This window comes from Pteropus vampyrus, unplaced genomic scaffold, assembly GCF_000151845.1.
Source record: "Pteropus vampyrus isolate Shadow unplaced genomic scaffold, Pvam_2.0 Scaffold4, whole genome shotgun sequence".
Taxonomy (NCBI): Eukaryota; Metazoa; Chordata; class Mammalia; order Chiroptera; family Pteropodidae; genus Pteropus; species Pteropus vampyrus.
This window is the reverse complement of record NW_011888785.1, coordinates 15620683-15647399: the sequence shown is the minus strand read 5'-3', so window position 1 is coordinate 15647399 and position 26717 is coordinate 15620683. Positions and strand designations below refer to the sequence as shown.

General features: G+C 34.0%; 1 protein-coding gene across 6 annotated transcripts in view; it reads left to right on the top strand.

Moving 5' to 3' along the window:
• ANKIB1 (ankyrin repeat and IBR domain containing 1) overlaps positions 1 to 26717 on the top strand; it is a 113539-nt gene that overhangs the window by 39069 nt on the left and 47753 nt on the right. For all 6 annotated transcript variants that reach the window (XM_011363737.2, XM_023533251.1, XM_011363772.2 and 3 more), the window contains 3 exons: positions 6704 to 7004; positions 17352 to 17534; positions 26461 to 26578. In XM_011363737.2, coding sequence (XP_011362039.1) covers positions 6704 to 7004; positions 17352 to 17534; positions 26461 to 26578 — 602 coding nt within the window. The remainder of the gene's footprint in view (positions 1 to 6703; positions 7005 to 17351; positions 17535 to 26460; positions 26579 to 26717) is intronic.

The following is a 26717-nucleotide window of genomic DNA, read 5'->3' as shown; positions in this document are numbered from 1 at the left end:
TATACTTAACTTTATACTTATATTTTTACTTTATTCTTAATTTTCAACTTCAGCCTAAAGTGTTTAGGTGTTTTCTTTTTTCTCTTTCCTTAATTGTTTGGAGATTAGTGGCTCATAAATTTTTTATTAAAGCCTTTAATATCCTATACTAGAATCAGAAAATACTTTATCGCTCTTCTAAGAATAAGCAATTCTAATTTCTTTAATCTGTGTGTATTCTTATGTTTTTCAAAATTAATTCAGATAGTGCAGAGAAAATTACAGATCAGATTATTTTAAATGTTAGTTGCTTTTGGAATTAAGAAATTACTCTTAAAATTATATCATGCAGAATAAGGATAAATAGCATTTACTTATCAATATTAAGTAAAATAGCAACTCTATTTTAATTATTTGTGTTCTATATTGCTTCAAATATTTTATTACATTTAACCTTGTTAAACTTTCTAACAGGTTTATGGCAATTATTTTCTCATGCTGCTTCATATAATCTGGGGTATCTGCCAGATAGCTTCAGTATAGCCCCTGGCTCAGTTTGGCTAGATTCCTAACACATGACATATATAGGTAGACCTAGGTGCACATACCTAGTTAAGGACGTAGCAGCCATTAAGTAAAGCACCTGTTTGGATTAAGGCCTTGATTTTATCTCCATTTCCTTTAGCTTTATGGTTCCCGCAACAGCAGTCATAACTTTCTTCTCTTCATAGGCAGAACATGGTAAAAGAAAAGTAGTTTATAGTTTAGCAGCTAGTTTGCAGCCATATCTCTCTGAACCCCAATGCTGTGTATTTACATTATACCGCACCACAGTGCCTCTTTCAGGGGAAACTAAATCTGTATTCATAAATCGTTACTACTTAATGTAGCAAAAAGACTGTTAGACTTTGGAGTCAGCATGTTCTAGTTTGGATATACAGTTCATAAATTGTATCTTCTTGGGAAAGTCATGTATAAAATGGAGATTATAATACTTATTCCTTAGATTTTATAGAACAGCTTCTTTTGCTTCTTTAGAAATAAAAGGGTCCTGACTTTTGGTGTAAATAAAATATAAAAGTTTTATTAGAGCATATAATAACATCAAGCTTTGAGAATTAAAAGTTTCCACTTATTGATTTCAATTTTTTTGCTCTTATATTTTAGGAGTTAATTAAGTTCTTTTAAATGGAGTGAAATGTAGTCCTCCTCTCCCAACCTCCCTTGCTTGCAGACCCCATTAGGACAGAGACTTAATCTGTTTTCTTTATAATATGCCTCACTTCTAGAATAGTACCTGGCAAATGATGACTGCTCAATAAATATTTGCTGCATAAAAGAGAAGATCTAAGAGGAACTGAAGGCCTTTGTATATGTTTAGTCACTGCGAATATGAGTGTTATGGCAAGAAATTGAGGCTCTGGGAGTGAAGGCTATTATTTTGGAGGGAGCTCAGTTGAATATGAGGTGATAGTGAAATAGGCAAGAGAAAGGGGCCTAGAAGAATTTAGAATATGTTTAGAGGTAAGATGAGAAGTCAGACAGGGTGATAGAGCATTAAGAATTATCACAGAAGTAATGGAAGCCCTTTGAGAGAAACCATAATTCTGCCACCACTGCCTATCATTTAGATTCTGATAATGTTTTACAATATATAAAATGTATTCACAGAAACCATTGAAAGATAAATGGCTTTGAGAGTGGATGTGCTCTCTAAAAGAAGGGAATGTTTATGTAGAAGAAAATGGATTCAGGAACTGAATTTGCTTACAATAAGGGAGTAGGAAGTGGAACCATCATTATGAGTAAAAGAGAAGTTATACTAAAAAAAATTTAAGAGGCATATTGAAAAGGTGTGTAGAGATGGAAACCAAGATAACAGAAAGGTCAAGATGTGAATGAATAGTCAGCAATTTCAAGACAAAAGCAAAAATTAAAGACAATGATGAATTTAGCTCTTAGGAAATTCCTAGTGATATGAGCGTGCACATTCAGGGCCGTCGTAGGAATAGAGTCATATTGAAGTGGAGAGTGAATGTAGAAGAAATAGAGGTAGCAGTTATAAACTAGCCATTTCAGAATTAACAGTGAAAGAATCTAGAAGAACAGATGGTTTGTGGATGGGTTATTAGAGTCAAATGAAAAGGATTTTTTTTTCCAGATTAGTGTTTTTCTTACTTCATTCACCTTCCCACCAATTATCTTCTGTACCCGTTTTAGAATTAACCTTATAAGCAAATAGTAAAATACACTTCATAATTATTGACATAGTTACAGAAAAGGGACTGTCTAAAACTTGTACATCAATTACATATTTACTCTTTTATTTGTACATTCATATAAATTAAGGTAGATTCTACTTTTGAATTTAAATAGATTTAGAAAAATAGTAATGTGAATTAATGAAATTAGAATATCCAGCCTTATAGTTTTAGCACAGAATGTTTATGAAGATATGGTACTATGCCCAATAAATCTGAAATCTTTCCGGAGTATGTATAAAGAAACTATTTTAGTAGTTTAATTTTAGAATAATAAACTTTGTTTGATTTGATCAATCAGAATCTGGTAGATTGGATATGAGAATATTTACAAAGTTATCTCAATGTTTCTTCCCTACGTTGGGGAAGATCTAGGTGGTGGAGGGAGAGATAGTGATAGGTATTCATGTGCCTTGACATCCTCCCAGCTTGCATTAAATTTCATGGTGATTAGAACCTGAGGTCTCCTGAACAAACTAAAAGAGAGAATAAATGGTATATTGGAAATGGGGATAGGAAAGGCTAGATAAATGTGGTTGCACAGAATCTTACAGAATCTGAATTATTTTTAATTTTTTTATAAATTAAATTTTGAAGAAAATGAAATATTTTTTGTTATTAATAATAAATGCCTCTTGGAAGAGTTTCATCTTGAACACTTTTTTTTTTTTTTTCCTATTCTTTTTTCCTGAATTATAGGAAAGAAGTGGGATAACTAGGCAGACAAAAGAGGGGCGGAGGCTGCATTTTGGAAGGGAGGAGGAAGCCCTGACAAATGAAGGGAGAGGACCCTGGCCAGGTCCCTGTGTCCCACTCTCAAAAGAGAAAAAGGGAGAGCAGCAGAAGGTGGGGAAGTTGGGATAAAGGTCCTGGGGATATAAAGTTGAAGAAGGAATCTCTTGAAGGAAGAAGGACCAGTCTTCGTGGAAATGTGAGGGCTTCTGGGCCAGAAGAAGACAAAAGGGAGGGAAAGTCAGGGGTTGTACAGTCTCTGAGAAGCCCAGTGGTTGGGAGTAGGATAGAGCAGAGGAAGAGGGATCATCTCAGAAGAGTGGAGAGGGGGCTAAGGGTGGTTCTTGAACACATTTTTAAGAGTATAGTTTTAATTTTAGTTATTCATTATAACCTGCTATAATTCAACCATTATAAACACAGAGAAATATAATTGGGAATTTTACCATCAGTTGTTGACATAGGGAAAATATTATATATATATATATTTTTTTTTTTAACTTAAGCAACACGATTATATAAACAAATAAAAATACCCATATTTCTCTCTTTTAAACAGGTTATAATTATTCTGTGTTCCCTTCTAATTTTAGCTATAAACATTCATAGACTTTTAAATGACTTTATAATTTTCTGCTGTATCGTATACCATGATTTATGTTTCCTGTTTAAGTGATTACAGATTTTTTTATTCAAAATAATACTGTACTAAATATGATTATTCCTATCGATTTTTATTTCTTTTAAGTTATTTTCTTTTTGATAAATTTCCAGAAGTAGGTTTACTTGGACAAAGGATATGAACCATATATTAGTTGTTAATGAGCTATTATGTAATTTACCCAGGATCACACAGCTAAAAAGAGACAGAACTGGGATGAGAGCCTGGCAGTCTGTACTAGATACCATATTTTTGACCAGCCTACTACCCTGCTGGCTTGAGAGATCCAGAGTGGTACCTTAAGAGATCTCCAATGCCACATCACTGATCTATATCGTAAAAATAATATGCATTCAGTTCATCTATCAAAATTATAGTAAGAATCTGCCATGTATCTGACACTGTATTGGGGATTCAAAAAAGAACAGGATATAGACTCTGCCTTAGAAGCCTATAAACTGAGAGAAGCCAACAGATATGTAAGAAAGTGCTCTGATACTATGTGATCAGTTTGTAGTTAGGATGCTTTGTGAAGACAAGGAAAGGAGTAGCCAAAGTCAACTGGAGGAGGAAACCTGGTGCAGTCTTCTAGATGGGGTTGGGTTTGTTTAGGTGATCTGGGTCAGTTCCTAGGAAACCAAATAGCAGAGCAAACAATGAAGAACCTACACATATATTGCAGGAATCAGAAAGCCATAAAGGCTATGTGAGAATGTAGAGAAAATATGCGTTAGAGCTTTCTGAGCAAATTTTACTGAAACTTGAGACCTAGGCTAAAAGACAGGCCTTGGAAGTTAAATTATGACTGAATAAAGATTGAGAACTCCAGAAAGATTTACCTTTCAGGAGATATATGTGTACATTTGAAGTGGAGTGAGAAGTGGATGAGACCTGAGACAATAAAGAGGTTACCCTAAATTGTGAAACTCAGAGATGTTAATCTTATCTTCCTCCTATAAACATATCTTACATTCCAAAGGATAAGAACCCAGAGTCTTTCCCTAGGACAGTTCGTTTACACTGAAGAATATTTTCTCCTCTATCTCTAGAGGGGAGGAGGGCTGCTATACTAGGCCTCTAAGAGTCTTATTTTGGGGTTCCTTTCTGTTTTTACTTGCTCTTGCTGCTCTAACAAATTACCACAAACTTAATGACTTAAAACAACATGAATTTATTATCTTAATGTTCTAGAGATTGAAAGTCTGAAGTAGTTCTACTGGACTACACTCAAGATGTTGGCAAGGCCGCATTCCTTCTGGAGGCTCTAGGGTAGAATCCCTCACATTTTCCAACTTCCAAAAGCTGCTTGCATTTTTTTGCTTGTAGTCCCTCCCTCCATCAATAAGGGGAGCAGCATAGAATTTTCCAATCTCTCTCTGAGTCTAATCTTCCTCTCTTCCTCTTGTAAGGACTTGCAAGTACATTGGGCCCACCCTGATAATCCAGGATTATTTCCCCATGTCAATAACCTTAACTTAATCACAGCTACCAAGTCCCTTTTACCATGTAAGATAACATATTTCTAGCTTCCAGGGATTAAGATATGGGCCTCTCTGGGGTGGGGGGCCTTATTCTGCCACCATACTCATCTACAGTGCAGACCTCAGTACATGTAGGATGACGTCTGATCTGGCTCTGATTTTTGTCCCAGTGGGCAGAGTTGGGTATGAAGAACTGGCATGGTTATTATACATAATAATAATTCATTTGTTCCTGCTCCAGAGACCTCATGTCTACTTTCAAGACAATTCAAATAAATGTAGATGCTGAAAACCTAATAGGCTTTGAAGGGCTATACTGCTGAGCTGTCTGGAGTATCAAATAAGAACAGGAGAGATCCAGAGCTGTTATAAAAGTTGCCTTGGACCTTCTACTGCCTTAAGACCTCTTACTAAGCCTTTTCTCATAACAGCTTTCCAGCCAGGCTGACTCATTCAAATTGAAGAGCCCATGCTAGTTCCTTTATTACCAAGTATTTTTGTTTTTTTTTTATTGCTTTTCTGTCAGAGCCATGTGTTGTAAACTGAACTAATCTAATAGCAACCCATATGAAACTAGGACCTGGGGTTTGGCTCTGCTCCCTTCTCGTATGCTGTCCTGGAATTGGACATAGTCCAGTGCTCGTGGTATCAGCCCTCCACAGTAAATATTAGCACTGTCTTCAGATATGGGACTTATATGCCCATTTCATAGTGCGTTTGTGTTTCTTTTCGTATAAGCTGACTGTATTATAGCAGGTTTTCCCAACTCATTTTCCAGTATCCTATTATAGCCACTGAATTGGCTCAACCATTAATCCTATGACCCTAGCTCGAGGCTACATTAAGAGCTAGGCACAACTCTCAAGTCTGGGTTTGGCAGTAGTTCAGATAGCTAACCTACACTATATTGGTAAAGGCTACTCCCTTGGAATTGGATTTTGGTCTTCTGGAACTAACCACAATTGACTCCTCTCAAAAAAGACCATACTGTGTAAATAAATGCTTTATCATTTCAAAGGTTAGCTGATGTGTTTCAGGTAGAGAAATTTTTCCCAGATTTAAATTTTAGTTCTAGGCTTATGCATTACTTGTTTATTACTTGTGTGCTTATATTAATTATTACCATTCTTTTAAATAAATATGTACTCAAGAGAAATGGAGCAGAGCAATAAAGAAAAAAGTTGGTGTGGAATGTTCAATACTGTACCTAAGGCATTTATGTTATTGACATTATGTTATTGACATATTTCTGTTTCTTTTCTTCCTCCCCCCTTCCTTTTCTCATCTCCCTTTTTTCTTCACTTATTCATCTTCCTTCCTGTCCCTTTTTTTCCCTTCCTATCTCTTATTAGCAAATACTATAAAAATATTCAACCTTGTTTTTCTTAGTATTATTGTTCTAGAATGGAGCTTTATATAACTATAAGAATTAGTCATTCAGCCTGTTGTTTCACAATAGAAATACTTCAATAGAAATTGTTTTAACAGCTTAGAAGGAGTTTATCTTTTAAATTTGTTATCTTCTATGTATTTTTATTTGAAAGTAGGAAAAAATTGGTTTTTATCCTTCTTTTTCTTTACCATTTCAGGACTTTTCTCTTTGGTAGAGATGGAAATCCAAATAAACGGAATGTGCACAATGAAACATCTATGCATTTGTTGTGTATGGGACCTCAAATTATGATATCTGAAGGAGCCCTCCATCCTCGCTTAGCACGCCCCGTGGAAGATGATTTCAGAAGAGCAGATTGTCTGCAGATGATCTTAAGATGGAAAGGAGCAAAACTTGATCAAGGCGAATATGAGAGAGCAGCTATTGATGCTGTTGATAACAAAAAAAACACACCCCTCCATTATGCTGCTGCCTCAGGGATGAAAACCTGTGTAGAGGTAAAACTTTTTTTTTTTAATATTCTACATGATAAAATTTGTGGCTTGGTGATATCTAATAATCAGTGTTTGTTTTGCTTATTTTAGTTCATTTGACTAATCATTTTTGTCCCTTTTGTGGTTCTCAAAGAATTTTAAATAAAGTCATTCTCTTACTGGAAAGATTAAAAACAAACCTAGAATTAAATAGCCAACCTTGGGGATAAAACTGTCAACAATTAAAAATTTGCTAACATCCTTAAAAGATAATGGTCATCAGTTTAACGCTATCATATTGAGAATAATAGTTTTAGTAGAGATATGTTCTACTTTATTGCTGATTTTTAGTAACCAGAGTATAAAATTTATGCCTATTGGATATGGCAAATCTTGGCAAGTGACTTATAGTTATATATCTAGAATTGTTCAGTTTCCTAAGCAAACGGTAAATACTAGTGAATACATTTATTGGGGCCTTTTTAAAAAACGTGTAATTTTAAAATGTGCTTTTTTCTATTTAATCTATATTAAAGAGCTGAATATTTGAAATTTTCCATATATATATATTTCATATACATACAATATATCTAATAACAGACTTAGATAAAATCAACCATATAATATAGGATCTTAAGTTAAGGAATCATTATTATACATCCAATTGAACAGGTTTTTCTCAGCTACATTCATGTCAATTCATACATAACCTAATGAAGTTCTTTTGTATAGATATATTTAAATATAAGTAGAGAGCACTATAAATTGGATTGCAGGATATCAACATTACCAAAAATGTGGACCTTTATGGAAAAGTAATGATCCTAATCAGATTAAAATATATATCTGAAAATTTAGTATTTCTTTAATGTTATTCATGTATATATACTTTATACTTCTAAATTGATAAATATACAAAAAATATGAACATCTTTCATTTTCTTACTCATGTTGAGATTACAATCACATGATTTCTTTAGCAGTATATCTTGTGTTAATTCTTTTCACTTCTGTAATCTTTCTGAGTTTATCCTTCATTTGCTTCTATTTCTGATACTTGTTAATCTTTTAGTCTTTGTTATTTCATCTCTTGGCTTTGTGTCACCTTTGCCCAGTAGTTAGTGACAGTCATTAATTCAAAACATTTTTTTAAGCAGTGCTTTCTAACATTGATTTACATACAGTGTGGAGGAAGAATGTCCTAGGATTTTGAGGGGCAGGGTGTGTATTGGCAGAATCCCTGAGGCTTTTATATAAGCCCTTTTGTTTATTGTTCTGTGCCCACCTCTTATGATAGAATCTCTGCTCTAGTGACTCACCGATATTGATGGGACTGCATCATATTTCTTAGGCGAGTTAGAAGTAGAAAATAGGTTATTCTTGATAGTAGTAATAATGCTCTTAAATTGCTGCTTTTATATCTTTCAAAAATTCTCTATAAACATTGCTTTAGTTATTATTGACTTTGAAGTATATTTACAGTGATATCCTTATTAAATTATTTTTACCAGCATTGTTTTTTGCTCAGAAATTAGCGCCAGGTTTATTCTGAACTGTCTGACAGGCTTACTGATTTGCTTGGTGTGAATGTATATGTATGTTTTAACTTTTCGATCTATCAGTATATGACATTACATAAACCATGCCTTTGGATGACGGTTTTCATTTTTCTGTTTGCAGAAGACCATTTTCATTTTAGCTTAACATAAAACATCCCAGATAGAGGCCTATAATACCTTGGTTGCGTTTATTCCAGTTTTCATCAACAAATTTCAGCATGTCATTTTACTCATATAAAGCTATCTTCAATCTCATATATATTTGACTCTACACTTCCTCAGCCTTAGGCCTCGATTGACTTTGATAATGTTTACTGTTAATTAAACTAGAAGAGTTTCCCAGGAAAGTATATGGTAACTAATTTCCAGAGGCCTTATTGTGTTTTTTAGTACTAGTGTAAAATACATACATTTAAAAAATAGCTTAGTAAATAATTGTACTTCTTAAGAGTATTAGCCTCTAGGCATCTCCGTGCTGTGTTGTGCTCCTTTGATGAGCTGGAAAGGTTTAGAGTTCTCTCATAAAGTTTACTATCATGAGCAGTTTAAACATATTTTTCCTAAACTACTGATTTGTCTATTTTTTTAGGTTTTGGCCATATGAACAATAATTACAATAACTAATTATATAATGTTTTCTGATTTTCATAGTGCTCATTGTACTAAGCATAATATAAAGGGTTTGGGTTGAGTGAAAGAGTGCTGTCAGATATTTATTATTTTTTTCATAAAACTAAGAGCATAGTATGGTTGAAAGAGTACTAGTTTCTAGTCTTGATTCTCACAGTGACTGTCATAGGACCTTTAGTGAGTCAGTCACTCAACCTCTTTGAAATTATCTACTCCCTTATCTAATCGTTAAGAGGAAACTATTACGATTTTTTCAAAGACCCCTTTTAGCATTAATTTTCTGTTTTCTGTTATTACAGTAAAATATATCCCATTTCAGAGTCTAGCCCTTAAGGTTAAATTGATTATTTTATTCATAGTTGAAGCCAAGCTGTTTTTTTTTTAATTCGTAAGAACTTATATCTGTGGAATATGTCTTCTCTAGTTTCTGAAAATGTTTTTCTCTTTGGATGTTCTTTTAAGGACAGAGTTGATAAAATCATTAGTTGATAATTTCATGTGTCTTTAACAATTTAAAGTTTCCCGTGGCTCATTATTTTGAACCATAGAGGTGAAATATTTACTTTAAAACTTCCCTTCTCTCTATAATATTTGTGTTCCATAGTAAGATACACACACACACACTCACATGCGCACGCACACGCAAGGAACATAATATAAAAATCTCTTACTTATAGAGCTCTGGTAACTTCCAGTGTGACAGTATCAGTGGCTATTCATAAGATATTGCAGTGCAATAGGTAGCCCTGATATTCCTCGTGCTATATTGCTTCCTACTTGACTGCATTATGTGGATGTTTCAACATTCTCTCAAATTCAGCATTTCCAAAACTGTACTCGGACTTCTTTACTCACTAACTCTTCCTCTTGTCTGCCCTGTTTCTAATGATACTACCATTATCCCGTGGTACCTGGACTTACCTTGGACTGGTTTTTATTTTGTTGTTTGTTTTGTTTTATAGTTTTTGTTTATTTATTTATTTTTACATCAAACTCATGCCACTCATTTGCAGAATAGAGCTCTTCCTTGTCTCTTTTGGTCAGCTCCTCTTTTTTATCTCTTCTGGCCACTCTCTAACACCAGTTGCTTGTATTGAACCCTCACTTTGGTGTAGTCTTCAGAACTTCCTAAAGTGTAAAAATCTGGAGTTTCCCAAATATTTATCATTCAAAATTATTTATGAGATAAAAGTTATTCAAAGAGGAATAGACTGCAATTGTTTGAAAATTGGAAATGTTTGTATGTTAAACATTTCTTAAGGAATGAAGCCCTTCTAATTTTTTCATGTTTCAAAGAATCGTTCCAAGGATCTGCAAACTTTTTTCTGTGACAACCTAGATAGTAAATATTTTAGGCAATTGCTCAACTCTGCTCTATGGCTGAAAGCAGCCATAAATAATACATAAACAAATGAGCATGGCAGTGTTCCAATAAAACTTTGTTTATGGACATTCCCATGTGAATTTCTTATAATTTTCAAATATCATGAAATACTCTTTTGATTTATTTCAACTATTTAAAAATATAAAAACAGGTTTTAGTTCTTTGCCTGTAGAGAAATAGGCAGCAGGATGGATTTGACCTATGGCACGAGTGGACCACTGCATTATACAGAGAGTTGGGGGAAGAAAGCAAAGATGATTCCACACTTCAGAAGCTTATTTAAAAAAAAAAAAATATATATATATATATATATATATATTTATACACACATATATATATAAACATTATTAATAGGTAGCAGGTCCTATATGCTTTAATTATACAAAGAACTAAAAATACACTATGTAATGGATGCCTGGTGCACAAAAACGGAACTCCTTTAACAGATAAATTGTACAAGAATTTAACACAATAAGCAATACACTTTTTTCTTAGTTATTGAGAGTTTTTCTGGTTTGGAATAGAGATGAGCTTTGGAGAGGAATGATGGGTTAGGTCTCTTAGCCTGGCCAGATGAAAATTCAGTAACTCTCTCCTTTTGGCGGATTCCCTAGAGTAAGCCTAGTCATTAGACCTCATTTTATTTATATTAGTGCTGCACTTGTCATAGTGATCATTAAGTGGTTGATGTGACAGAGGCTTTTGTTTTTAACAGTGCCTCACTCTGTGTGAAAAACATTTTTTTAATGAGTATTATCTTAGATATTGCCTATGCACCCCTGTAATACTTGCTTATTCACAGCTTTAAGTGTAGCTGTTTATTGTCAGATCAAATAGAGGTCACTAGAAAATCAAAGGTGCTAAGTCACACTTTTCCCCTTTACAGCCACAGGGCCTATTTGACACTTTGGTAGCTGTCAGAGCATTTCCCACTTCATTGAAAAGCCATAAAAACCATTCACAGCTCAGACCGAAGAGTTTTACCTAATTATATTGTGTTTTTAGCACCTGGAGTTTTAAAACTGTGAAAAGAATACACAATTTATAGTCCCAGCTCAGCAACTGAGTAACTTTGTCTCTCTGAGCCTGTTTTCTAATTTTTTCCCCCTCTTTAATCCCCACACTACTTCCACCCCTGGCCTATGGATGTTGCCGTTTCCTCTTAAGAACTGGATCTCTGAAGGAGGGTGTCCCACACCGCTCGCCCTGGGGCCTGCTGCGCCCTGGGGGCGGCGCACCTGGGATATGGTCGGAGGCTCCATCTGGGGTGCGAACTCAGGACCTTCTGCAGGCAAAGCAGACGTGCTAACCACTACACTATGGGGCTACTCACGTTTTTTAATTTTTAATGAAGAAAGATATGACCTCATTATTGCATCCCAATATTATAATGCTAAGTGCCATATTAATCATTTAGGCAGTAACTGTGATAGGCATTGAAAGGAAGGAAATATCATTTTAGTTTTACTTATCCTGGAAGATTTCATGGGTAGTAGGTTTGAGTGGATATAATTTCAGTTTAAGTATTTGGAAGAGGCTACTCGAAATGTGGCCCTCAGACCTGTAGCACCAGTTAGTACTGAGAACTTGTTATATATATAAATTTTGGGGTCCAGCAGACCTCCAGATTCCAAATCAGAATCTCTGGGGGTAGGCTCCAGGAATGTTTTAAGCAAGTGGTCTGGTTATTCATTTGCATGTTACGGTTTGAAAAGTACCGGTCTAGGTCTCAAACATATGCAGATTTAAGTATTTTGCATAAGTATGATAAGACATCATTTAACGTGAAGATAGAGGCCATAACAAGTAGAAAAAACTAAATTACAAGGTCGAGAATTTGGGATTTATTTATAGAAAATTGAATCATTGAAAATTTTTGATTGGAGAAGTGCTATTAGGAAAACAAATAGAGTAAAATTAGCCTAATGGTTGTAATGTAAGACAGATTTGAATGGGGTACTTCTAAAGCAGTGTTCCTTTTTCTTTTTTTTTTTTAACGCCTGTAGCACCTGGTATTCCTAGGTGGTCTCCCATCCAAGTACTAACCAGGACGGACCCTGCTTAGCTTCCAAGATCAGACGTAAAACAGTGTTTCTTCAGCTCTTGCTTCACAAAGAATGGTCTCATCATCAGTCATTTGGGAACTTGTTGGGAATGCAGCATCTCAGGCCCCATCCCAGACCAGCTGAATCAGAATCTGTAGTCTAACAAGATCCTAGGGTGATTCACATCCACAGTAGAGTTCGAGAAGCCTTGGCTTAGAGCACTTACAAGTCTGTGGGGCACTTACAATGGAATCACCTGTAAAAAGTGCATGCATCTAATCCCCACTTGCCAATATGCCGTCAGGCTACCCAGGTGATTCCTACACAGTTTGAAAACCTTTGTGTTGAAACTGCGGTTCTAACCATGGCTGCACAAATATCCCATAGACTACACCTCAGACCAATAAATTGGAATTTCTCAGGGTGGACCCCAGAAACTAGTATTTTAAACTTCTCTACATGATTTTAGTTTGCAGCCAAAGCTAAAAACCAATGAACTAGAGATAATGATAGGAGTTAGAAGATTATTGCACTAATTCTGGTGTGAACTGATAGAAAGCCTGGATTTGTGTGGTGTATTGGAGATGGAAAGAATGAGGCAGATGCAAGAGACATTGTGAAGCATTTGGTGGCTTGATCATTTGCTAAAGGAAGCAAGGGAGAAAAAGATTTAAAATGATGGAGACTTAAAATGTTAATATTAACAATGGTGAGCTATCTTTGGATGATATAATTTTCTCTGATTTTTCCACATGTTTTATAACAATCTGCTACCATAATATATAATTAGAATAAAATAAATTAACTTTGTTTTTAAGTAAAATGAGCATGGTTTTGAACCTGGGACTTTGACATTTAAAAAATGAGATGAGGTGAAGGAATTGATTGGAAGGAAAGAATGTATTGAGTTTTCATTTAGAAGGATGGAGATTGAGATCTTAGATTATCCACTTGAAATGGTATTCAGGCTACTGAAAATTAGGACTGGCAGTAAAGAATATAGATTTAGAATTGAGTGTTATCTGCACAGAGTCGATAACTAAGAAGAAAGATAAGGAGATAAGGTATGGATGAGAAATCCAAGGATAGGACTTTAGATTATAGGTAAAATTATATCATTAAAGTCACAGCATCAATTTGGAGAATGCCTGTGTGTAAAGGGAGAGATAATAAGAAGTAGCCTATGAAGGAAACAGAAAAGGCAGAGATGAGAACCAAGATAATACAATGTCAAGGATGCCAAAAGAATAATTTCAAGGAGAAGGGGTAGTCAGTCATGTGACATGCTACAGAAAGGTAAAGGAATTAGAAGACTGAGAAAGGCTGTTATATTTGAGAGGTATTAATGACTGCCAGGGATATTGTTTTAGTCAGAGTAGAAGTCAGATTATTGGGAGTAATTGAGTCATTTGCTGAGGAAGTGGAGAGATAGTGGGTGTCAGTCACTAATTTCAGAAATGTGGCTCAGCAAGAAATGAAAGTTTTAGGGAAGTAACTAGAAGGATGACAGAAGCATCAGGACCCAGTAGAGAGAGTGAAGGTAGAGGGAGTAATGAAGTGCTCAAAGTCATATAAGAAACAGAGATGATGAGATGATAATTTTACAGCTATAACAGACTTTAAGAATCATCTTGTTTTTTACATCTCTTCTGAAGATTATATAAGCCTCATTTTATAAATGGACCTGTGTAAACTGAGACTTAATGAGGTACCTGTCCAGAGTCACCAGCCATTTAGATTGTGGATCAAAGGGGTAGGAAGGATTTTTCTTGAATACTAGGGGCCAACCTATGCCTGTTCTTCTGGGATTATGAATGGAAAAGAAAGCAGAATAGATGAGTAAATGTGTTGAGATAGTGATAATTGGACGTTCCTTTTAAGGTAGAACATTTTATGTACCACCAAGTGTGCAAGGTAGGCTAAAAAATTCAAATAAATATGCAGTCCTCCTTACTTTAAGGTGAGGAAAACGATACTAGAATGCTTTGGTTTGAAGTATTTGAAAGCTCCCTCTTCAGAACCAGATGTAATTCCCTATTATGTAAGAGCAAAACACCTTACTTTATGCAGCAGTAATTTAACATATATCTCCACCTAATACATCTTTCACTTACTGGTGTTCCTAACCTTATATACCAAAGGTCAGCAACCTAAAGAGTATTCCTCTTATGTAAGGCAGCCTTGCTGTTAGCTAGCTTCTTTGCCAAAGGTAGCATACATGCAGATTATTCTTGTCAAGACTGATGCTACAAACATGGACCCTCAGTTCAGTCACTGATTGAGTTTCTCTATAGGTGCCAGCGGTAGCAGTGAGATATAGGTCTTTGTGGTCAAACTAATTTGAGGAGTCCCTGTGAAGACAGATCTCATCCAAGTTCTAAAAGTGGTCAGCAATGACTCTCAACAATGACTTCTCACACATCCCCTTCTCTACTAGGCACTCATTTGCTTTAAACTCAAAAATGCAGTCTACACTCTGGTATATCCTTATAAGAAGGTTCCCCTTACCAATATTCTGGAATGGCACAACCTCTTAAATTTTGTCTTTGCTTTTGTTAAAAATTGGGGCGTTAAGTTCAAGATAATTTTGTTTGCTAATATTTAGAATCTCTTCTATGGTGATATCTGTTGTGAAAGTAAATCAAATTATGGCTTCGAAAGCTGTCCTACTGTGCACTTCTGTGACTCTGAATAAAGAACTAGGGAATAAAGTCAACAATCTTAGTTCTGTAGCAGTCAGAAGCAAATAGTTTATTTGTGTTTAGGTAGTAGATAACCTGGGGAAACAGAAAGGCTAAAAACAGAAATAGACTCTGCAATAGGTACAATAAGTCTGTGGACTTACTAAAAGTCCCCAATATTGAGTAGATTAGGTAATATAAACATATCAAATTCTGTAACCACATAGGTCCTACTCTAGTGTCATTACTTCTCAAACTTTTATGTGCATAAGAATCTCCTATAGATCAGAATCAGATTCTGATTCAGAGTCCTGGAGTGGGAGGGGATTGTGTAGCGATGCTGAGATTCTACATTTTTAGCAAACTCTCAGGTGATGCTACTGGTCCCTACCACACCTTGACTAAAGAAGATTCTAGATGGTAAATAGCAGCCAATATGACCTTGCCCTCAGGCCCTAGAAGGTAGCTGCAACAGTGACTGCTTAGAGCTATGCTTAGCAAATTTTTTTCTTTATAGGGCCAGACGTAAAGGGCAAATATTTTAAGCCTTGTGACCACAAGTCTGTGATTCATAGTCTTGATTTGTTTGCTTGTTTTTACAACTTAAAAGAGCAAGAAGCTGAAGTCATATCCATTGGGTCTGTCAGGTTAACTCATGGCTTCTAGATCTAACATTGATATGTCCCTTATTTTGTTGGGCATCTTGCGATGACTGTAGAGGAACCATAAGGATTCCAGTTCCAAAAGCAATGAAGAAACTTTATGGGATGATCTGTGTGTTTGTTGGAGGGAAGGGAAATAAAATTATTGGAAGAAAATGAAAAGAAGCTACCTTTTTGATTAACTCTTAAGAAAATGAAAATCTCTAAAAAGTATTCACATTTAGGTTATAAATAAGAGTCTGAGCAGAACTTTATGGTGGACCCAGTATGCATTTGACTTCTTTAATTTATGTGATCGTCCTATTCTATATGTTGGTATAATATCCAGTCACAGTTAAGAACTCTGTCAAACTTTTGACTGGATCCCAGTTCTACTGCTTACTAGTTGGGTAACTTTGGTCAAGTTACTTAACTTTCTGAGACATCATAATATCCCTGTCATATGGGTTGTTAATATTAAATGAATATGTGTATTTGAAGTGCTTAGCATAGCGTTGGCACTTAGGAAACACTTAATAAATGCTGCTGTTACTATGTTATTATGGTCATGACTGAATCCTATAAAAGAAACAGCTCCATGACTAACTGTCAGGCTGTCCTTCAGGGTTCTCCTAGATTATAGCCCTCATGGTATTCATGTCCTTCTTAATGTCTCTGCAGACAGAATGGGGAAACTTGAACCTACAGCCTTAAAGAAACAACATATAACTTCTGAAAAACCAGCAGAAACCTCAATAGTGAACAAATTAAGTTACTGTTCCTTGTATTTTTATGGTGGAATTTCTTTGAGTGAAATTGCACCTTTAAAGATTGAGAAACTATTTGGCAGAGCATCTTCCCAATTTGGCTATTGGTAATATTCTTATCACTTATTTTGAGGAGTATTGAAAATAGTTTGTCTTCAGTGACTTGCTCATCTCAATTTCATTTCCGTGTTTGACTGGATAATGAATAATACAAATGAAAATTTTTGTCTGCCATCCAATTTTTGTCAGGACATCCAAGTTTTAGCAGTTAAACTAACAGTATCAGCAGTGTCCTTCTTGTTTAAGAAAAGTTTCTAGAAATTTATAAAAGTTAGCATTGAATAACTATATTTTTTTTAATTTTTAAGACTTTATTTTTGGATTGGACAGAATGCTTAAGAATTTTTTTTTTTAAGTTTAAGAAATTTGTGTTGTTGTCATTGTTCTTTTTAACCAAAGGAAGTCATCTAAATGACTGATAAACAAGAATTGCTAATCTTAACATCAGAAGCAGTTGGTATCTAAATAACTTTTATTGTCATTTTAAGTATACACTATTGCATTTTTGTTGTACTTTATTATATTTTTAATTTTTTAAAATATGTAGTATGAAAATAACTTATTTAAATCTGTGTTTGCAAGTTTTTGAAAAAATCTTTTTTAGCTTTTAGTGAAACATGGAGGAGACTTGTTTGCTGAGAATGAGAATAAAGATACTCCTTGTGATTGTGCTGAAAAGCAACACCACAAAGATTTGGCCCTCAATCTGGAATCTCAAATGGTATTTTCACGAGATCCTGAAGCTGAAGAAATAGAAGCTGAATATGCTGCATTAGACAAACGTGAGGTAAGTTGTTTTTTTTTTTTAATAAAAAAATACATAAATTTTATATTAAATTGTTTTGCTTTTTTAAAGCTCAGTTCATGTGGTCTTTTTTGCAATATGCTAAATATCCTGTCATGTACATAGCTGTAAGTATAAAACTACATCCAGAAACCCTGGAGATGTTTCTAACTTATGAGAGTATGTTTATTTACATATAAATAGAGATACTGTTGTGTGATATGAATCTTAACTTTTCCTACTGATCTAAGACTCCAGTCTTCCTGTTTCTCAGTCTCTTCCTGTCTTCTTTCCCCCCTAGCTTTATTGAAGTATAATAAACAATTAGTTGCTCATATTTACATTATGCAATGCAATGAGTTTTTTTTCAATTATAGTTGGCATACAATAATATATTCGTTTCACTTGTACAGCATAGTGATTAGTGATCTGTATAACTCACAAAGTTGTCACCTCACTAGATCTAGTACCCTCTCTTCCACATTATATATTTTTTACATTATTGACTATTTTCCTTATGCTTCCCTTTATATCTCCATGACTGTTTTGTATCTATCCATTTGTACTTCTTAATCCCTTTGCCCTTTTCCCCATCCTCCCACCCCTCTCACATCCAGTAGCCCTCAAAATATTCTCTGTATCTATGAGTTTGTTTCCGTTTTTGTTGTTGTTATTATTTATTTTGTTCTTTAGTTTTCCACACATATGTGAAATCATGTGGTGTTTGTCTTTCTCTTTTTGACTTACTTCATTCAGCACAGTACTCTCTAGGTCCATCAAGGCAACATCTTTTTCCTCCCCTTCCTTTTAGTCTGTGTGTGTCTTTTAATCTGAAGTGAGTCTCTTGTAGGCAGCGTATGTAGGGGTCTTGTTTTCTTATCCATTCGGCTTCCCTGTCTTTTGTTTGGAGCACTTAACTGTTTTCCATTTGAGGCACTTGTTGATAAATATGTAGTTATTACCATTCTTTATTCATGATTTTGATATATGTTTTTTCTTCTTAAAGAAGTCCCTCCAACAATTCTTGTAATACTAGCTTGGTGTTGGTGAATTCCTTTAGCTTATTTTTGTCTAGGAAACTCTTTATCTATCTTTTGACTCTAAATGATAGCTTTGCTGGATAAAGTATTCTCGGTTGTAGATCTTCTTGAGTTTTCAACACTTTGAATACTTTGTGTAAAGTTTCTTTTGAGAAATCAGTCACCATCTCCCTGTTTTCTGGATTGCTCTTATGAACAAACATGCTTTGATGACTCCTATCTTAAACCAAAACAGCAAAACAATCTTTCCATTGACCACTCCTCCCCAGCTCTGTTGATCTTCAGTTAGAGCCCCATATCTCTGATCTTCATGTAAGAAAAACAAAACTTAATAGTTGTGTACACATACCGACTTCCTCACTTTTAGTTTACTCTTCAGCCCATTGCAGTGTGAATTTCTTCCTTTCTACTATGGTATAATTGAACTTGTCATGGGCATCAAGAATCACCATGTTTCCAAATCCAGTAGGTACGTTTTTCTCCTCATCTTAACTTGAATTCCTCACCAGCCCTTGGCACAATGACCACTGCCTTCTTAATGAAACACACTTCTCATGGCTTCAGGGACATCGTTTTCTGGTTTTCTTTTGTCTTCCTGTCTCAGTAAACATTACATCAACTCACTGAGTTGTTCAAGCATAAATATGACTTTCATTCTTGATTCCCCACTTCTCCTTACATTCAAACAATCTTGGAATCTTGTCAGCGTTACTTCCAAAAATATAACCTAAATAAATTTACTCCTCCCAGTCTCTACTTCTACCTCCCTAGGACCTTGTCACCCTCACTTATCTGAGCTACTTTGTACCTGGTGTCCTTTTTTCTATTCTGGTTTCCTTAGAATCCGTCTTGTATACAGAAGCCAGAGTGACATTTTACAACTTAGATTATATCACTTAAATTACTTAGTGGCTTTTCATTATACTTAGAATAAAATCCAAACTACTTGCTCAGATATAAGACCTTATGTGGTCTGGCTACTACCTGCCTCTTCAACATTATTTCAGACTTTTTTTCCCAGCACACTTTGCTCTAATTGTAATCCCTAGACTACACAAAGGCTTTTGCATTTGCTGTTTCCTATGTCTGAAATCTCCCAGTTTTTCTCTTGACTGTCTCATTTCACTTTTTCAAACAGGCATTCTTGAATCATTCTTTCTAAAATAGGTCCCTCTCCTTCTATTATTCTTTACCATAATATCCTATTCATCTTTCATAGCACTTCTCACTGTAATTATTTTATGTATTTGTTTACTTGTTTATTGCTTTTTTCGCCTGTTAGATTGTCATCTCTGTGAGGGCCTGAACCATAACTGCCTTATTTATCAGAGTATTTTCAGTGTCTGACACAGATCCACAGTGAACATCCATATATTTCTTCAATAAAAAATTATAAAACAATAAAATTTTTCCTCCTGAAATGAGTCTGATTAGATGTTCAGTGCTAACTTGATTCTAAAAGAAATTATGCTATTGTTTGTGTTAAATCTAATGTTTGTTTTATTTTTCCCATGAATATCCAGCAGTTTTTGAACTACTATACTATCCAGATGAGGAAATGAGTGATTTTCTTGGAATTAAAAGATTTACATTTCTTTACCTTTTGTGTTTCTTTAGTTAGGTTATTTTATAGGAATGCTTATTCAGATTTAAGTACACAGGGAATGAGGGTTGATGTCCTAAGCAATTTTCATGAAGTTTTTGACTCTAGATAGTAACCTTGAATGACAAATATGCCCTCTTCTTTTTTTCAATTGAGACAGATAAACCAGAAAATAGTTGAAACAAAGTAAGCTGAACCTGATTCTTCTGCTTCAAGTCTAAGCATCTCTCTCTGCTATACTGCCTATCTTTTGACAACTCATGATCTTGAATCAGACATAGAAATTATAATGTAATACTTGATATAATTCAGTCAGAAGACATGTGAACAATAATATCCTAGAAATATTGTTGATTTGATTAAATCGAAAGACATGACTATTTAGATTTTTTCTCCAAGATACTATCTTAATTTATAATTAAATAAAAAAATAATGGTACTCATTATCAATAGATTTAACATCTAAATGAACTTAGTATAACTATAATAAACATATTAAGCTAAAAAACTTGCAGAACAGTTTGACACTATAGAAAAAAGTGGTATGTATTAGAAGAAGATTGAAGTATACTAAAATGATAATTGTGCATAGAGGTGATTTTCTGTACTATTATTACTTTCTCTATTCATGCATTTCTTAAAATTTATCATTAATATTTATTGCTAAAAAATGTAAAAACTTTCTTCTTTCCTGACTTTACTCCTTAGTGGTAAGTTTCTTGTGTGTGCTACCAGGCTTAAGCAAACATATGCATATAGAATTTTCAGTGCAAAAGTAAGATCATATAGTACATTGATTCAGTTAAAATATTTTTTTATATTATCATTATATCATGAACATCTTTCCCAAGTCAGAGCGTATGATCTACACATTTTAACCACTTACCTATTGATGAACATTGAAAAAAAATAGATATTTTTGTCATTTAAAACAAGGCTAAAGTGAATATTTATTTGTCTACTTATTACATATATATCTTTATGTATATTACATATATACCATTATTGTGATTAAAAACATGGATTCTGAAACCAGACTAACTGGGTTCATACCTTACGATGGTCCCCACAACTTACTATGGGACCTTGAACAGGCTACTTAATCTTTCTGCTGCTTTAGTTTCATCTTCCTTAAACTGGAAATAATAATGGTCCCTACTTGATAGGGTAGCGATCCTTAAATGAGTTAATACATATGAATGCTTAGAATAGTGCCTGGCTCATTATAAGTGTTATCTAAGAGTATGTTGTTATAATCATGATCATCATTTATATATACATTTTAAAGTATATTTCCTATAAATTTGTAGAAATTGGCTTGATGGATCACGAGAGAGATGCATTTTAAACTTTAATAGAACCTGTTAAATTGTCCTAAAATACTATATCAATTTATTTTTCTTCAAGTAACATTTTAGAGATTCTTTTCCTCACATTCTTGCTAGCATTGGATATTATCAGTGTTTTTATTGTTGCCAGTTTGGACAAATAAATTGCACCTGTTTGAATTTATGTTTTTGATTTTTCTGTGACTTGATTGTTCATTTGCATTTTTCTATAGATTGTTTGTGTTTTCTTAATGCTTTCTGAGAGAACTTTGCATATTTTTCCATAACCCAGGTTTTTCACTTTTAGAGTATTCAGAGATGTAAATTTTTTTTTCTTTTATGGCTTCTGAACTTGTGACATGCTAATATTATAATCATATGGACCTATATTTTTTTAGTTTTCTAGTTTTAGTTTTAATCCATATTGGATTTGTTTTTGTCTACTATTTTATAGTAAGCAATACTTTCATGATGAGTGCTTATATACAAATATTTGTCAGAGCACTATTTACAATAGCCAAAAGTTGAAAACAACCCAAAAATGTTTATCAGCAGATAAATGGATAAATAAAATGTGAGATATACACACAATAGAATGTTACGCAGCCATAAAAAGAACTGAATTACTAATACGTGCTACAAATATGGACCCTGATCAACTTTTGGATTATTCTGCCTATCCTAGTAATTTTACATGGCCTGCTATATAATTGTATTAAGCTACGTAATTAGGTACTTTTTAAAACTTATTTTCCCAAGGTGAAGTGCTTATTTTAGCATAGTTTTTAATTCAGTTAATGAGCTGGGTAGTGTACAATATTATATTTCTAGAATTTCTTCTTGACATTTTAATTTAGTTCTTTCTTCCAGGTGATTAGTTTATGAATGGGTTAAATCCGCTTCTTCATTCCATCATTCAATAAAACTTTGAGTGACTGCTCTGCCAGATACTGTTTTAGGAGCTTAGAGATACAATGAGGAACAAAGATAAGCCCTGCCTTTTAGGTGCTTATATTCAAGCATGAAGAGAGAGAGACACAAACACAAATAGGTTTAAAATGTAAATGAACGCAATTTCTGAGAGTGGTAACTGCCACAAAAAAATAAAAACAAGGTGATGTATTAATATGTGATGGCTAGGAGCAATGTGTTCAATTTCTTGAAATCTCCAAAGAAAGAAAAGAAACTAGTAGAGGACAGGCTCTGTAGGAGTAGATTGTATGACTTCATCTGGCTAAATGAAGGAAAAACTGAGCAATGTGCTACTGCTATGAAAGCCATCTAAAGAATACCTTCGCCCCCTCCCCAGTTTATATCTCAGGAAGGCTCAAGGCTCTTTTTCCTATAGGGAACCCATATGCTGGACTTTGCCTTAGTTGGCTGCCCTACTTAGCATAAGTTTCAACCTGCTGTGCCAGAGCAGCTGCCGTCCTCTTAAGCCAAAGTACAGATAGCCTAATTTTGATCCCCAGGCTAGATAGAACAGCTAACTAAGTAAAGAGCGGGGAAACTGAAAGGAAGGGAAGGGTCCAAGAATCCTGAAGACGTTTCTCTAGCTGTTCTTTTCCCTCCTCTCTCCCAGGCTCAGCTCATGGATCAGCTAATGAGAGATCTGTATTAAGAGGAATTAAAGTATACTCTCCTTTCCCTGAGTTTCTTAACTTCTAAAATTTTAACAATTAGCAATATATTTGAGTAAATAAGTACTTATTTTTTCATTTTTTAACAATGAACATATTTTAACTATGTAATCGGGGAAAGCTATTTTCATTGTGGAAAAAAGTAAGAACATCTTTCATAACTCCTTCCTCATAGTCTTTTTCTAAAACAGTTTTTGAAGATACTATCACTATACATAGTATCAAAGTGGTTCAATTTGTATGTTGGGTTGTTTCACATTTCTCTAGTGGTATTTTGGTAGCAGTAGTATATACTAATGCAAAAGAGGCACTTTCATACTGTCTCATTTTAAATTACTTTTTTTTTCTTTGTATTGGTACTGACTGCTTTGAAGGTTACTGCTAGTTTTTATTTAATCTGAAAATAGAAGCAGTTTATCTGTGCAACGGTAAAGAGAAGGGCACCTTCATTTTAATCCTTCCTGCATAAGAGAGGGATAGTGCTCACTTGGGACTGAGCAATGTATTGAAATGCTTTACATGACCTAATTGTAGTTCTGTTGCAGAGATTTGAAGTGCATATGCTATGTGTTCATGAAGGCAGTATATCTTTCTCCTTCAAGAACTATATTTCTTCCAGTATAACCTATTTAAGTTTAAAACTGCATTTTAAAAAACTTAAATTTGCAGATTGCTTTATATTATCCCTTTCTTAATGTATCTAAAACCAAATCTTGTTTTGCTCAACATAAATGAGGTAGAATGATGACTAATCTGAGAAAAGAACATTTGGGAAATAATACCAGGAAATATACAGTTGTCACCACTGGGAACATCAAGAAATATTCACTCTCATTGCTGATTCAGTAGAGGTAAATGGAGTCCCAAGTCTGAACTAGGAACACATTTTCTAGAAGCAGTTTTATACATAGTGTATGATTTCTATACTTGAGTGAATACTACAAATTTAACTATAAAATGGACTTCTTAGTTTTTTGCAGGGGGAAATGTGGTTCGTAAATTAGCTTAAAAGCAAATCGTACATGATGATTTGGGGGCCTTTTTAAACAGTAGTTTGAATTAAACTGCAATTTTTTTCTTTTGTAGTTAATGGTATCCTATATAGAATAGGTTAAATTTTTATTTCTTTTTCTACTTAAGTTCATGTGATACCTATATATGTAGAGATTCATGGCAGTATATCTGAATGCATACCTAGGTGCTCTAGGCTGTTAATGCAGTGTGATATGAAATATATTTAATGTAAGTCTTCACCTTCAGACTGATTGTGTGCTCTACCACTGTTGAAAACTCTTTTTTAAGATCCCCAGTGACTTTTTGTATTTTTTAATTAATTTTGTTCTGCAAAACATGTTTTTTTTATAAAAAGAAGCAGAATGAAAAATTTAAATGTTCATTATTCTACCACTTAGAAGTAATCCTTATAACATTGTACAAGATCACATTCCACTTTTCATCATTGGGATTGATATTGTAAATTTTATATCCTGTAGGGTTTTTTCCCCCCTTAACACTTCTTAATATTTACATACTTATCATGGAAATGATTTCTAATGACTGCTAACTATTCTGATCTGTAGATGTCGTATAACTACCTTAATGTATATTTGGGTTTACTTATATTTTGTCACTTTTATAATGAACATTGCAAATGACCAATATTATCCACATTTATGATTTTATCTTAGTATAAATTCCTACAAGTAATATTATTGGGTCAAAAGATGAATGTTTTAAAGCCTCATGATACATGCTTGGTTGTTAAATGATATACCAATTTTTATTTTACCCAGAGTATATCAGAGGGCCATCTCACTGCAACCTTACCAATATTGTATTGGCCTTTTTTTTTTAAACCTTGGCCACTTTGCTATATATTAAATATAATACAGTTTTTATGTTTAAATCTTGACATATTTATGCAGTCAAGTCTGTCAGTCTTTTCTGTCATTAATATACTCTTATATATGCATTCCTGCAGGATGACATCTAAAGATCAAGAAACTTACCATGTCAACTAAGAAATTATCTCTGGTGAATAGAGTCCCAGTCATTTGGGGTTAACTAAGAATTGATGAAATAGTTCACATGATACCAAAAAAAAAAAAAAGCAATATATAAAGATAATATCTAATTCTAAAATATCTGTAAATCAGCTACAGTGGATGAGGTTTGCTAACTACCCAGAGCACGCTGGAGACTGATAGATGCTCCTAGAGGACATCCTCAATAGTATATTCTGATAAGTACTGTGGATTTCTATTGCTTTTTAAGTTATGGCCTTTAGTTCTATGTGTACTGCAGTAGGCTGGTTATTTCTGCTTAGAGGGTTGAAATACATATGTGTATCAGTATTAATAATGAAGATATAATACTGAATAAAAAGAAAAGCAGCTTGCCAAGTGATGTATGATATGTTATGCCATAATATTATGACTGCTGTAGATCAAGTTCATGATAGTGATTGGCATAGGCAAGGATGAGATAAATTGGAGATATATAATGGGAAAACAGGTCACAGAAGTTTTACTTCTTTGGTTTCATTTTATTTTAAAAAGAACTTGAAACAAGTAGGGCAAAATGTTATCAATGATTTTTTCTGACTAGTGAGACACATGATTTTATTTACATGTTTTCTTTTAAAAACAAACCAACAAAAATGATTAAGGATAACAAAAGAATAAAAATCCTAAGATGATACATCACCTATATAAAGAAAACTAAGCATTAACGAACACTTGAATAAACATATTAAAATAATATATTTACGAGTAATAAATCTGAATAGTATAGCATGGTCACTTCTCTCCAAATTAATTAATAGATATTATATAATCCCACCAGCAATCCCCATTGGATCTTAATAATTGCAAATGTGTAGAGGTTCAGTGATTAAAACTGCCTGAATGAACACACACATATTCACACACAATTGATTTGCAAAAAGACTGAGTAAAAATATTTGAGAACTTTAATCATGATTATTGCTCAGTGGTGGGATTATAGCAGTTTTTTCTAATTTTTTTTGTATTCAAATTTTCACAGCTGTAAAGTAAGATGTCATTATATTATGTCATTATATTATGATACTTTTAAAATGATGAGGTGCATAGCCCTGGCATCCACTTTCCAGTTTAACAAAGACTTGTGAAAGAGAAGTTTGAAGTCCATGATAGTGAAGCATATAGAACCTTTTGAACTTCAGTAAACCAACTGAAACTGAAAGCTTAAGTAAATGATAATATATTTGTTTATAGGCATTTAGAACTTCCTAAGAGTATAACAGTCAATCTAACCTTGTTTTTCTTCTTTTCAAAGCCATATGAGGGATTAAGGCCTCAGGATCTTCGCAGATTGAAGGATATGCTTATTGTGGAAACTGCAGACATGCTTCAGGCTCCACTCTTTACTGCTGAAGCTTTACTTCGAGCTCATGGTAACAAAAGAAATACCATGCTTCTGATTACATGGGTGCCTTTTGAAAGTTTTCAGTTAAAAGATGGCTATTTTATTATTTTAATATAAAACAAAATCGTTTGTTAAACAGGCCTAAGCAGTTACTGCAGTACTCAGTA